At 48.8% G+C, this 14152-nt stretch overlaps 2 protein-coding genes across 6 annotated transcripts in view; one reads left to right on the top strand and one right to left on the bottom strand.

Moving 5' to 3' along the window:
* Positions 1–1376, bottom strand: part of CPSF3 (cleavage and polyadenylation specific factor 3) — a 40087-nt gene extending 38711 nt beyond the window's left edge. Inside the window, exon 1 of the mRNA XM_047068926.1 lies at positions 1211–1376. Within this exon, the coding sequence (XP_046924882.1) occupies positions 1211–1260 (50 nt within the window). The 5' untranslated portion in view covers positions 1261–1376. The remainder of the gene's footprint in view (positions 1–1210) is intronic.
* Positions 1377–1574: 198 nt separating this feature from the next.
* On the top strand, positions 1575–14017 carry ITGB1BP1 (integrin subunit beta 1 binding protein 1). Of its 5 annotated transcripts, none has more exons than XM_047068042.1 (8): positions 1575–1661; positions 4780–4889; positions 5861–5965; positions 8334–8412; positions 9750–9886; positions 12525–12617; positions 13143–13292; positions 13773–14017. In XM_047068042.1, exons 3-8 carry the CDS (start codon positions 5894–5896, stop codon positions 13842–13844), a joined length of 603 nt encoding a protein of 200 aa, XP_046923998.1. In that variant the 5' UTR covers positions 1575–1661; positions 4780–4889; positions 5861–5893; the 3' UTR covers positions 13845–14017. The 5 variants fall into 5 exon arrangements, with proteins under 5 accessions (XP_046923998.1, XP_046924002.1, XP_046924001.1 ...); XM_047068045.1 differs by lacking the exon at positions 1575–1661 and adding an exon at positions 1810–1893; XM_047068044.1 differs by lacking the exon at positions 1575–1661 and adding an exon at positions 1915–2704.
* Positions 14018–14152: the final 135 nt, after the last annotated feature.

Below are 14152 nucleotides of genomic sequence, written 5' to 3' on the forward strand. Positions count from 1 at the left end.
CTAGGTTTTGCTTGTCAGCTTGTTAGAAATCCCTTTTCCGTAGTCTCCCAGCACTCAGTGCAATGCCTATCGGTACTCTTCTAAGTTACCATTTACTGAGCACCTACTATGAGCTTCACTCCTTGCAATGTGTTGCTATATTATCTAAACGTGAAGAAATGGGTTCAGTGAGGTTGCTGTCCTAGCAAATGAGAGTAGGGACTGAATTCCACGTCTGACCCCGAAGTAATGGTCTCCTATTGTTCCAAACGATCTCTCCAGAACTTTTCACTTCGCGTTGCTATTCCTACCAAAAGAGTGAATTCAGTTAACTCAGCGCTGTCTTAGTGCCTAGTGTGATGCTTGACACTTGCTCAGTGTTCGCTGAACACAGGGAGAGAGGACAGGTGTGAACTAAGCAGTGGGGAACCTGTGTTATGTCTCCGGTAGGTGCTCAACTAATCCTTACTGGATGGATGCAGGGACACTGTCTACCTTTTGAAAAATGCACGAGTTAATGCGATGCTAACTTCTACCTAAACATGCATTTGTGAACGCAAACCGCTCATCTGTAGGACAAAGTTCTCCACTTTGTCTAAGTTCTAAGCAGCATTCTAGATCTGTGAAGTGTTTCTCTGGCAGAAGGCCAGCTCCACTCAAAGACTATAGCCTTCTCTCGTGGACAATTAAGGTTTGAGTCTCTGTCCTTCACATCTCTGCTCTTTCTCCTCTTTCTCCCTTCCTTATTCTGCTGGGGTCTGAAGTCAGAAGGTCAAAACTCAGGGCTCATTTATTTCCTCTTTCACATCCTGGCAAATGTCAAGTCCTGGAGGTAACGTAAGAAACAGATCTGGCTCTTCTTCACACCTGCCAGAGCTTAACCCAGGTCCTCGTCTCATCCTGCCGTCATCTGCATTGCCGCTTCCACTCTTTAGCGTCTAGGAAAGCGCCCAGCGGCCCAAAGAGACATCTTTTCCCGCCCCCAACTCCCACACACTCTCCCCTGAGACTGAAGAAAAAGCAAAGTCCCATTCAACCTAGCAGGCCCGTTCCGTTCCACAGTTCTCCAAACCCCTTCAGCCCGAGAGGCCTGGCCCGCAACTGCGGACCAAGAGCAGGCTCCCGAGGCCTGCGAGCGTGCGGGCGGGCGACTGAGGCGGCCAAACATCCGGTTACCCCTCCTCGCCTCTCACAGCCCGTGGCTTCATTCCCTCTCGCGCTGGTCCCTTACAGGGGTCGGATCAGCAGCTGGTCACTTTCCTCAGCAGGAATCGCAGACATCTCGGAAGTCGGCAGGCGAAGCGGGGCTGAGGATCAGGTCACGGAGTCTTTCTAAATTGGAAGCAGAACCTCGGGGAACCACAGGTAGGAGAAGCCCATCCATCCAAAGCACAACTTCCGGCCCTCCGGCGCCCGCGACACTAAGCTCCTCCCCCCGACTTCCGGTCGGAGAAACCGGGACGCGAGGTTCCTCCCCTCAGCGGAGTCCGGAAACCTGGGGCGGGGTCAGTTCTGCGCCTGCGCGACGTCTCGGGGGCGGGGCCCGGCGGGCGGGGCCTGGGGCGCCGGAAAAGCTGGCACTGGAATTCGAACTGGAGTGGCTGCCCCAGCGTCCGCTGCCTGGGCTGTGGGCGTCTGACCCCGACCGCAGGCGGCCCCAGGGGCGGGCCAGAGGCTGTGAGGTGAGAGCCGGGCCCTGGCCGGTCCCGGACTGAGCCTGGCCGGGAACGCGGGTCCCGAAGGCGGTGCCGGCGGGGAGGCCCGCGGTAGGGCGGATGGGTGGGGCCGCGGGGGCTGCGGTCTCCCCCGGGACCCGCCTTCCCGGGGCCGGGGACCCGAGTCCCCAGGTGGCGCGGAGCGGGCGGCGGGAGTGGAGGAGCAGGCCCGGGCCTGCGGGAGGATGCGGTGCCTCAGGTGCCAGGTTCCTGTTTGGGGTGGGACTGCAGCGCTTGTGACGGCAGGTGTCGTGTGTGGATCGGTCCCGTCGGACACGGAGACAGGAGTGGGAGCCTCCGCGGGGCTGCTTCCGGAGTCGGACTCCGCTTTGTGGGGCCGTGAGGAGCGCTGTCTTTTTGTGCCGGCTCCTCTTGGTTTCTCCACGGCTCCAGCCCCCTTCCCCCACCGCGAAGGGCCGGCGTGGTGTCTGTCCTGTTTGCTTTCGTCCTGCGCACCTGCACGTGGCAGGCGCAACACAACAGTGCGGACTACGTGGGAAGCAGGGTGGGGTCTGGAAAGAGCTTCGGCGGTCGGGTCTGTCTTAGGTTCCAAACTTGGCCCCACCCATTATTAGCCTAGCGACCTGGGGCAAGACGCTTAGAGTTTTGGCTTCTTCTTTTGAAAAGGGGCTGTGATACTGCAGCCTTGCTGGTCAGTAGCGAGGGTTACAGGTTTGTATAGCGCCCAGCACTGGGAGGCACACGGTAGGTGTTCAGGACAGGAAATTGGTATCTGGGAGAAGGTTCTTCAGTTCATTAAACGTGTCCTTTGCCAGTCTGTGCCAGACGTTGGGTACACAGATGAAATACCTAGCCCCCATCTTTGAGGAGCTCACAGTTGAGAGAGTTCCAAGTTAAATAGAGTAAGATAGTTCCAAGTGGGCAATAGCTGGCTGGTGCTATGACCAGGGTGTATATGCTCAAGCTGTGCAGTGCCGGTCCCTTAGCCCAACCTGGAGGTCCAGAGGAGGCTTTCTAGTAAAGAAGAAGCCTGAACAGAGTCTTGAAAGGTGAGTAAAGTTAGCTGACTGAATAAAAAGGTGGAAGGGCGTCTGAGGCAGACAGAATGGCAGGAGCAAAGCATGGAAACAGGGAGCCGTGTGCCTGCTCTTTGCATTCCTTCGAGATGAACCTGTGAAGCTGGTCGTGGAAGACGCGACTGGAGAGGTCGATAGGAGCCCCCGTCACGGAGGACCTTGCATGTCCTGGCCAAGAGCTTTGACTCCACTCTAACTTTGGAGAGCCAGTGAAAGATTTTAAGCACATTATTGGCATCAGATTTGAGTTTTAAAGAACTCTTTTTAGCTGGAGGTTGGTAGTAGGTTTAAAGTGGCAAGGAGTCCCGTTGGGACATGAATTCCTTCCTTAAGTCGCATGCCAAACTCTGTGCATCTGTGTCTTGCTGTGGGTTGGGGACGCACTGCTTTCATCAGGTGATGAAAGTGATTATACCCAGCAGCGGGCTAGTGATGGCATGCACCTGTTAGAGGTGTGGATGAGCCAACGGTTCAGGAGGTTTGTTCAGCAGATCTTAGTATTTTATTGGAGGTGGGGCTTGGAGGACATTGCGGAGTTGATGACTTCCTGGTTTCCACCAGAAATAATAATAACTTACTGAAAGGGAAAGGAGAGGAGCAGAGCAGTTACGGAAGGGAAGGTGAAGCGTTTGCTTCAGCCATTTTTTGCATTTGGTAAGTTTGGAACATCCAAGTGACAATCTGTATCTTTGGCCTCATTTGTGTGCGTGAATAATTTAGAGACAAGAATAATTTGCTCCAGAACATGCATCAAAATAGCAGCAGATATCAAAGACTTTAATAAGTGCCTTTCCCTCCCTCAGCTTCTCAATCGGTGGTGGAAAGAAAGTCTTAAGGAGCAGCAAAGGCGTGATTGTGCCAGTGTGCCGATTTCCAAAGCATTCCAGTATTCCAGGGACTTGAAGGGATGCTTCAGGATTTCACTAGGGATGGCATAAAATTTTATTTTAAAGTCATGTTTAAAATTGTTGTATATTGAAACATACACACACACACACACACACACACACACACACACACACTTAAGATATAATGTCCTTAAATGTGCTGTGCAATATTTTGACTTACAGAGACTGCTAACATGGTGCTTTATGCTGCTAGGGTAACCCAGTTTGTGCAGACTTTGGAATAAGGCTCTCTTGCCATCTTGTTCTTACTGAAAAGCATCCCATGAATGCAAGGTGATCGGTGGCAGCAAATGATCTTCAGTAGCCTGCTAGGCTCCCTCCTTTTACTTACACCTTCTGCGGCTGGTTCTCTACCCACAGCCAGTCATCTTTCTAAAACAGAAGTCTGATCCTATCCCTTGACTGCCTTTTAACAGCCTCTGGAGTCTTGCTGTTAAACCCAACCCCCAGACTTTTGTTGTGGTTTGCAAAGCCCCCTTGCACCTTTCTGTTCATCTGTCCCTCTCCCTCCTGCTCCCGTGAAAGCCAAGGTGGCCTCTCGCTGTTCCTGGCAGCAGACGTGTGCCCTCAGGACCTTTGCACTTGCCCTGCTCTCTGCTGGACTGCTTTTCCTCCGCACCTGTGCGGCCACCCTCCTTTCCTTCTTCACGTCTCCTTATTGCTCACTTCCTCGGAGCATCTTTTTCTAATGTGCTCACCCTTCCTTCCATCAGCTGCGTCTCCTGAGCTTGCCTTCATTTCCCTCATAACAGTTCTTTCCTAACAATGTGTGTGTATTCGGTTTTCTTGCTGGTCTGTCTCATCTTTCTGAGAATGGGCCTCCTGAGGTCAGGGCCTTTACCTGACTTATTCACTGCCCCAGCATCTAAAAGGCGCTCACTGGGTACCCAGGAATGAATGAACGAATCAGATTTTCTTGCTACTCCACAGATGAATCAAAAATGTAGAAATAAGTTGGATGATGGAACTAGTGAAAAAGCTTGGGCTTGGAACTCAGTCTTGGGCAAGTGGCCTAAGGACAGACACTGGTGAGTGGCCTGAGAATGATGAGGTCTCCAGATAGAGTGGGAGAAACTTCTCATGGGAGCAGGGACATTCAGTGACCACCCCACGATTTATTCATTCTTGTTCCTTCATCAGGTACCTTGTTTTTCTGAAAAGAACTGATCGTGTCGGAATGACAGGAAGCTCTCTGTGCACACGGCCGTCTGTGGGAGCTTTGAAGACAATAAAATAGTATTCGTTCTACCGTAAGCAGATTCCCTTGTTCCCTTGGTAGGATCCAGTCCTTAGTAAAAATTGGTTAGGTTATCTTACTCATAAATCCTCCTGAAAGATGGGTCACAGTTCCCTCATCTATAAAATGCAGATTATAACCTACCTTCTATAAGTCCCTAGCATAATATGCGGCACAGATGAGGGAAACCCTTAAAACAACATCTGGAGCAAATGAATGTGTCACCAGGTTGCCGTGAGAACAGTGACATGATGCATTTGGAAGCACGTGAACTATGAAGCATTGCCATGCAGGTTACTTAGCAATTTTTCAACTATAATAGATGTGCTCCTGTGAAACAGGCAAGTATAAATTTTGCTTCCAAGGCGTTAATTATTACCTAAGAAAAAGATATATCCAAGACTGACTCTGGAAGACTCAAGGCCGCCTCCTTCCTTGGCCTCACGAGAGTGCGGAGGGGAGAGCTGGCACCTTGGAATGTTTTTATGTCAGTTTTTTCTTAAAATTCGCTCCAGACCTGGAGAAAAGTGCGCATTTCTGGGCTTCCGTTCTAAGCCCGACCATTCACAGGATGTGACCCTGAGACAGCAGCTGAATCTCAGTGCCTTGGTTGGTCAGCTAATACGTCACATGTTTTACTAAGGTCTTGAACTGATTAAAGAGCGGTGAGGCACTTGAGTGTTTTGAGGAGTAGATTGTGTGTGTGTGTGTGTGTGTGTGTGTGTGTGTCACCCCTGAGAACGATGCTTCTCACGCCCCTGGATAGGCCAGGAAGGTTTCTGTCCTTCTGGTTCATTGCGTCAGATTTTTCAAATTTAAAAAGAAAAAAGAACGAAACAGCAGCCTCCGACTTCCGTGGTCGAAGGAGAATATTCGTTTCCGGTGAGAGGACCCAGAAGGAATTGGCGATCTTTATTCCTGCGATGCGTAAAGTGACAGGAGGTTATTTCTCCTGCCGTGACTAACTACCGTTTGTCCTTCCAGGGGGAGCTCCTCTGTATCGAGCGACGGTGAAAAATGTTTCGGAAAGGCAAAAAACGGCACAGTAGCAGCAGTTCCCAGAGCAGTGAAATCAGTACTAAGAGCAAGGTAGGGGGAGCGGACGTAGGAACAGAATCCTAAAGCGGGGAGAATCTTGTCTGTCCTGGCACCGCACGAAGGTACCAACCGCGGCACAGCTGCCGGTGTTTTTTGGACTAGGCGCGTCTTCACATCCATTGTTGGTGCCAGAGACGCATCATCCCGTGCTCGATTTAACTCCGTTCTGTTGTGGAGATCTGCCGAGATTCTTCCATGCCCGAACCCAGCTGGGACAGAGGACGGGTGAACGGTCTCAGTGAAACACTGATTTTGCAGCATTTTACATGATAGAAATTACAGGCAGTCGGGGGGCCGGAGCTCTCGAATTCTGGGATCGGTGGTTGTGTGTACGTAACTGTAGTTCTATTCACTTACCGCTGAGCTAGGTGGATGGTGAGGCAAATGCCACGTTTAGGGCTCTGGAGAAAGTGAGAATGTGGTTTGTAAAGGGGCCTCAGAGGCCTGAGTCCCCGTCCCGGGACCGGCCTGTATTTCTCGGTTTCACCGCTACCCTTTCCACCCCCTCCCGAGCTCTCGGTTCGAAAGAGACGAGTGTGCTCAGTGCTGGCACGCGGTGGGGTGGGAGAGGAACCCGCGGCACAACGTGGGCAGGTGCCCGCCCCCGGGGAGGTGAGCCCTGCGCTAGCCCGTGCGGCCACACCTCGGTGGCGGAAGACCCCGTGACGGCCACTCGGGAGTCTCACTGAGCCGGTGGGCTTCTAGCCAGAGGCACAGGAATTTGACGTTGTTTGGAATCCTGCCCGAGAGTGGGAAAAATCGACCCTTTCCCTGAAGGGTTTTGAACTGAGGCTGATCGAGAAGCTTCCCACTGTTACCTCTGCAGCCCTTGTGTGGGGCCCCCAGCCTGGGCATCTGGTCCGGCCCAGTGTCGTTCTCTCGATGAGAGAGCGGATAAAGGGGCCTTGACCTGCTCGGGCAGAGCAAGACCGGAGCTCGGATTTTGCAGACTCCAGAGGGAACCTGCTAATGGCCTGAGATGTTGGTTCCGGGCCACGGGTTCTTTGAGGTGGCCGGTGGGGCCCGGAGAGGTGCGGAAGGGGCCACCTGCTGTGGAGTGAGGGCCTGAGCCCCAAGATGATGGTGACCGCCCGCCCTGTGGCAGTTGTAACAACATCTCAGTTCCAGCTGCCTTCCCCCCACCCTGAGTGTGTACGCTCTTTCCAGTTTTCAGTCCCACACGGAACGTTACGGTGAACGTCTCTGCGCCTAGAGCTCTGTTCTCATTGTACGTTCTGCCCTAAGAAGTGCCACGACGGGAAAAGGGAAAAAACATATATAAGGCCTGAAACAGTTTTGTATTCTCCTCGATTTCACTTCTCGAACACGGAAAAAATATGAGTACGTTGTACTTTTAAAATCTCGCTTTGATTTGAGGTGAAAAACAGTGGCTAATTTTTTGAATCAGGAATTTTCACGGAACGCCATTTCTAACGAAATGAAGCCTACCCAGGGTACGATTCTATAGAACAGACCACGCTAACATGGATGATGCTTTGTGTTTTGCTTAACAGTTTCATTGAGTTTTCTCTGCAATTCACATTGAGAATTGTGCTCTGGTTGCCGGTCGGCCTGCGCGTGACCGCGTGAGCCGCGTCCTCGTCAGAGTCAGAGTAATTGCAGAGGCGCGGGAACGGGGATTAGGCCTCGACTGGAAGTCTGGGGTATTTTCTAGATGTAACCTTGGGTGAATCACTTCACCCCGCTGGGTATCTTTGCTCATTTATGATACGGGATCATGCCCCCTGCCTGCTTTCTGCACCGGGTTCTTTTTGGGGTCAGTGGAAACTAAGTGAAAGCAAGGCGTAGATTTTCACACAATGACCTAACTACCAGGTGTCTTACAAGGAGGCAGGTGTAACGGCTGTGGTTTATACTGGGAATGTCCACACCGTGTTTGTCTGATGCTGTTATGGTAGGAGCAGTTGGGACTACCTGTTTTTTGAAGTTTGCTATAGAATTTGTCTTTAGAACAATCTGTCACATTCGACCTCCCTGAATAGTCGACCTGCTTTTGTATGTGTTGATTCAACTATAAGAAGTAATTTGAGGGGCGCCTGGGTGGCTCAGTCGGTTGGGCATCTGACTTCGGCTCAGGTCATGATCTCGTGGTCCGTGAGTTCGAGCCCCGCGTCGGGCTCTGTGCTGACAGCTCAGAGCCTGGAGCCTGTTTCGGATTCTGTGTCTCCCTCTCTCTCTGCCCCTCCCCTGCTCATGCTCTGTCTCTCTCTGTCTCAAAAATGAATAAACGTTAAAAAAAAATTAAAAAAAAAAAAGAAGTAATTTGAGTGTTTGTTAGAGGATTTGAGAGAAGACAGTGCTTCTAATTCTGTTTCCATTTTTGTTTGTTATTTCTCAGTCTGTAGACTCCAGCCTTGGCGGGCTCTCACGATCCAGCACTGTGGCCAGCCTCGATACAGATTCTACCAAAAGCTCAGGTACGGAGAAGAGTTGGGCCACTTCTTAAGGCTTTTAACCGGTGTTCACAGAGTGTTACTGGGGTAGCACAACAAATCCTTGTGCGCTGGGTTTTTTTTGTTTGTTTTTTTTCTCCTCTGCCATTTTGGACAAGAGTTTGGAAACGGCCCAAGATCTGGTGGGACGTGGGTTGAAATGGCTGGCGAAAGCCACTGCCTTGGTGGTGCTGGCACACGTGGGCGATCTGCTCGTCATGGCTTCTAGAGCAAACACGTGTGAAAAATAGCACGGTAACAATTTAGGGGTTTCAAAACAGCTTTTCAGGACATGGGGTGGCAAAGCATGAGTTCTATTGGAATGACCTTGCTTGAGGGCCGTGGGAGAAGCATCTTGCTGTTGGAAGGGTAGCATCTGTCACTCTCCAAAACATTTATGCAGCCACCTGAAATTAGTAGCTCCTGAGAAATCAAAAGGTACCTTCTCATCCAGGCCAATAAACGGCTAGAGTCTAACTGGAAATATAAAAATATATATATATTTTGTCTACACTCTTTCTACTTTTCCCTTCAGGATCAGAGACTAATCGGTCTATGAAAGTGGGGATGGCAGAGGGGTGGGATGAAGGCAGGAACCATATGATGTAAAAGAGCTTATGGTAGCGTAAGGTCTATTATCTTTACTTCCAGATGTCTTAAAAACATTAAAAACGTGGGCATCTTTTTCTACATAAACATAACCTAAAAGTAACCACGTAGTATTCCTTTAACGCGGAAGATTACGTAGTGCTTTGTGGTAATTTTGGGACTGGCCAGATCTTCCAGCCCACACGGTTCTGCAGCCTGATGCCATCTGTCGTGTAACATAACATCTGTTAATGTTAAGGGACTTCCTGTCTGGCATTATTCCATCTACATGAAAAAAAAAATTGCGGTTTTTCTTTTTTTTCTTTTTTTTTTTTGACCGGTAGCTGTAGACCAGATTTGCTGAATGGGGAAAGCAAATTAATAGTTAATATGGTAAAGAGGAAGAACAAACCAAAGAAACTCTAAATATTTTAACGTGTCATGAAGGTACCCAATCATTATCTAGTTGACAATTTATTTTTCTCCTGTGTTTTGGTTTATTCCTGTTGAGACTTTTATGTTTAGTGTATTATGAGTCACTGAGGAAACGGTTAGTGAAATTCCAAGTTCTTTCCTATTACTTCAAATAATTTTGCATTAAAAGTTTTTTATTTTCATTAATGGTGAAGTTCTGATGACAGTCTGTTTTTTATTTGCAAAGGGGTTGAAGATACCCTGTAACGCAGATATTTCTTTTGAAGTCTTACCATTAACAATTTTTCTTTCACCTTCAGGACAAAGCAATAACACTTCAGATACCTGTGCAGAATTTCGAATAAAATATGTTGGTGCCATTGAGAAACTGAAATTCTCTGAAGGGAAAAGTCTTGAAGGGCCCCTAGACCTGATAAATTATATAGATGTTGCCCAGGTAAAAAAAAAAAAAAAATAATATTAGAACATTCTAGAGAATAAATTCATGGCTTTGGAGAAAATGTCCCATGCTTTTATTACTGTTACAATGTTTACTGAGCCCTGTGGTTATAGGTGGTACAAGGTGTGTAGGACGGAGTCTCAAGGGAACAGGGACAGTTCTTTCCTTCAAAAAAACAGCACTCTTTATGTTCTTGGGGCTGACTGAGCTCCTCATTTAAATGAGGAGCTGAGTGCCGTGACTGGTTACACACCATAAGTTTGTCTTTTCAAACAGTCTGGTAAACCTTACTGTATTTCCGTTGAACTAGTTACAGCTCTTTGAATAATCTAACTCATAGTGTGTTGACCTATCAGTGAATACCCTGTTTGCAACAAGAATTGAGGTGAAGTGGGTTTCAAAAACATCCCAGTCAGTGGGGTGCCTGGGTAGCTCAGTTGGTTGAATATCCAACTCTTGATTTCGGTTCGGGTCATGATCCCAGAGTTGCAGGATCGAGCCCCATGTTGGGCTTCATGCTAAATGTGGAGACTGTTTAAGGTTCTCTCTCTCCCTCTGCCCCTCTCTCCTGCTTGCACACTCTCTCTCAAATTAAAAAACAAAACAAAACATACCCTAGTCAAGAAGATTTAGACAAAATAATTATGAAGGAAAATTAAGAATAAAAATTAAGACAAATCAAAGATGTACAGTTAGTGCATAAAATACTGTAAGACCTGTGCCCTTGCCAGTGTGGAAGTGGACGAACCAAAAGACTGAAATTGCTTCCTGAATTTCCACAAAATGGAGCCACAGGTCTTTGTGTTTAACAAAGGGATATAACCACAGTGGAAGATTCCTCTGTCAGTTCAGAGAGTGCTGGTTACTCTAGGGATGTTTGGTCTGGTAAATCCTGGAGAATGGGATCATTAGATACAAAGTCACGTCCTCAGGAAAGCACAGGAAGTCTCTTCTGTCTGAGGGGAATAAGCCAATCTAATTTGCCATCTAACAGAGACCTCTTGGTAGTCTGGACTGATACAGTTAGTACCCCAGCGTTCAGTTTGGGATACGGTCATTGCAAAAGTGTGCAAGCAACAACCAGTCCGAGTATCGTACTGAAGGATGGCTAATGTTCCCCCCAGAAGTGGACTCGGATTATTTTCATTCTGATAAGGACCGCTAAGTTTCTCAGATCACCCCGGGCTTGTCAAAATTCCATCAGTGACAGTAGCATTGCTGTTATCCCATCTTTTGATTCTTGAAATGCTGGGAGCCCACGGTGAGAGGTCCCTGGCAGGAGGTTACTAGAACCATGCGAGGAGCCAGGAACGGAGGCATGCAGACGTAGCTTCTTTATCAGAATTTCCTTAGCGTAGGCAAATGTTTCCACACAAACGTTTACGGCACGGAACATCTACTGAATGCCAACGCTATCTTGTTAGTTGTGCAGAAGACAAGTTAGGCAGTATTCTGACTTAGGATAGAACTGGATAATCTGCTAGGGAAACCATCAGGTGTCATCTGCTCATCAAGCTCCAAGCCCTGGGACGTGGCGGGGGGGACCCAGACCTACCTAACAGCTGGGAAGGGTGTCAAGTGGCTTTGAAACGTGCTTCCTGCAGCTGTTTCCTGGTGGTTTCATGTGCTGACATCAGCATAAGCTTGGAGTATTTTAAGATCTAAATACCTTTAGGGGCACCTGAATGGCTCAGTTGGTTGGGCATCCGACTCTTGATTTCAGGTTGGGTCATGACCTTGCAGTTCATGAGTTCGAGCCCCACATTGGGCTCTGCGCTGACAGTGTGGAGCCTGCTTGGGATTTTTCTCCCCCTCTCCCCCACTCTCACACACACGCACACTCTCTCAAAATAAACTTAAAAACATAGATTTAGGATCTAAATACTTTTTTTTTTTTAGTGTTTACTTTTGAGAGAGCGTGTGCATGCAAGCGGGGGAGTGGCAGAGAGAGGGGGACAGAGGATCTGAAGCAGGCTCCGTGCCGACAGCAAAGAGCCTGATGAGGGCTTGAACTCACAAACCATGAGATCATGACCTGAGCTGAAGTCAGACACTTAATCTACTGAGCCACCCAGGTGCCCCAATAGCTTTATTTTTCTGATGTAAATGTTTAAGCGTCCCTGGGACCTGTGAGAAATGTTTTCAGTTTATAACTGAAATTATTAACGTCAAGACAAATGGATGTGAATTTTGCTCAGCTCTGTGAACTGTGAAAACAGAACAAAATCCTGGTGAAAGTTTTTCTTCTGCCTCTTTGGAGAACGATTCTTGCCAGGCTACTGTGTACCCTGCATTCTTTTTTTTTTTTTTTTTAATGTTTGTTTTGAGAGACAGAGACAGAACCCCAGTGGGGAAGGGGCAGAGAGAGAGGGAGACACAGAATCCAAAGCAGGCTCCAGGCGCCGAGCTGTCAGCACAGAGCCCGACGCGGGGCGGGAACTCACTAACCGTGAGATCATGACCTGAGCTGAAGTCGATCGCTCAACCGACTGAGCCACCCAGGCGCCCCTTGTGTACCCCGCATTCTTAAAAGGGTTTGGGTTTGTGATGGCCAGAGACTAAACTTGACTAATGAGATTTAAGGAATGTGACATAATTGTTAATGCAGACCATGTAATTTATTTTTACTTTAAAGCAAGATGGAAAGTTGCCTTTCGTTCCTCTGGAGGAAGAATTTATTATGGGAGTTTCCAAGTATGGTATAAAAGTGTCAACATCAGATCAGTATGTAAGTAATATTTCTTAGAGAATCTGGGAGGCAGGCTGGGAAGGGGCCACTTGTAGTTTTGTCTGCTGTTTGCGGAATTGTTGGTTGGTAAATGTTCCTGGCAGCTGGTCTTAAAAAAATGACTGATTTCTTAGAGGTAACGGAGACCCCCTTTTGCTCCTCCTGTATGGTAGGGCCCCACCAGCACCCCGCACTGCTGGCCCCTGATGCGTTTTTAACTTAGGATCTCATGCCAGCTCAGGGCAGATGTCAGCTTGGAAGCCTGGCATAGAGAAGAGGCTCATGAACTCAGATCTTATTCCTGTCTTTCTGGAATTTTAAGTAGGAAGGGATAACCCTGAAGGCAAACTGCCCCATTAACTGAACATTCTGGAATGTCCGTTTGGGTGAAAAGCCTATATAACTGTTTTCTGCCAGATTCATAGCCATGCTGTCTGTGTAAAGCATCACGATTCTGCACGGAAAACTAAGTACGTAAAACATCCGTAACACAGTCACCGTCTTGCCTTCTCCTGACTTCCGTAGGATGTCCTGCATCGGCACGCTCTGTATTTAATCATCCGGATGGTGTGTTACGATGATGGTCTGGGGGCAGGAAGAAGCTTGCTGGCTCTGAAGACCACAGATGCCAGCAATGAGGAATACAGCCTCTGGGTTTATCAGTGCCACAGCCTGGTGAGGTTCAAGTTGGCTTGCTTAGTCTCTCATTCATCAGACGAGACGGTGAAACCACAGCGTGCTTACGGTCTTCTCAGAGGCCGAAGAGATGCCACCCACCGTGCCTGACACCTGGCGTAGTGTGGGTGACTGGCCCCAGGTCAGCCAGCTGGCCAGACCTGCCGCGGGCGGGCAGTTGTCCGGCGGGGATCTCGAGGTCGGGGCGGTCACAAGGCCGGTGGGCAAAGCGGTGCGCCCTCCTGAGCAGAAGCCCCTCCTGTTCTGTCCCTGTTGTCTTCCGGACTCGTCAAGGTCCCTCCCAAAGGCCAGGTTCAAGTTACCACGCATGCTTCTCTAAAGGCACGCAAGAAGGGGGCACATGACACGTGCAGGTTTAGGAGAGGTGTTAAGAGGGTCCGATTTGTATCTCTGCTGCTCAAATTAAATTCAGGAGGAGATGGACAGAGTCTCTTACTCTATCTTTTTCACTTAATATAGGAGCAAGCACAAGCCATCTGCAAAGTTTTATCCACCGCTTTTGACTCCGTATTAACATCTGAGAAATCCTGAATTCTGCAATCAAGTGGAAGCTGACTTCGTGTGGGAGTTCGGTGGTTTTCAGTCTGCGGGGTTGAGCTATTATGGGAGTAGGAAGTGGTGAAAGCGAAGAAATGCGGTGTGTAACATACTGATCATTTGCTTTTCTATTAAAATGTGTCTTATTACGGTGAGTTAACTCTCAACGAGGTTGTCCGCTTTCTGCGACTAAAAAAGAAACCTCCCCTCTCGCTTTTAAACACAAATGAGCTTAACACCTAAGCGTCACAGAAGTGCCCTCAGTGAGTGGCGAGCACGGAGCGCTTTCCACGGAGCTCACG

The sequence above is a fragment of the Lynx rufus genome, unplaced genomic scaffold, assembly GCF_022079265.1.
Source record: "Lynx rufus isolate CCGP_SWC_20201006 ecotype Redwood Valley unplaced genomic scaffold, mLynRuf1.p SCAF_8, whole genome shotgun sequence".
NCBI classification, from domain to species: domain Eukaryota; kingdom Metazoa; phylum Chordata; class Mammalia; order Carnivora; family Felidae; genus Lynx; species Lynx rufus.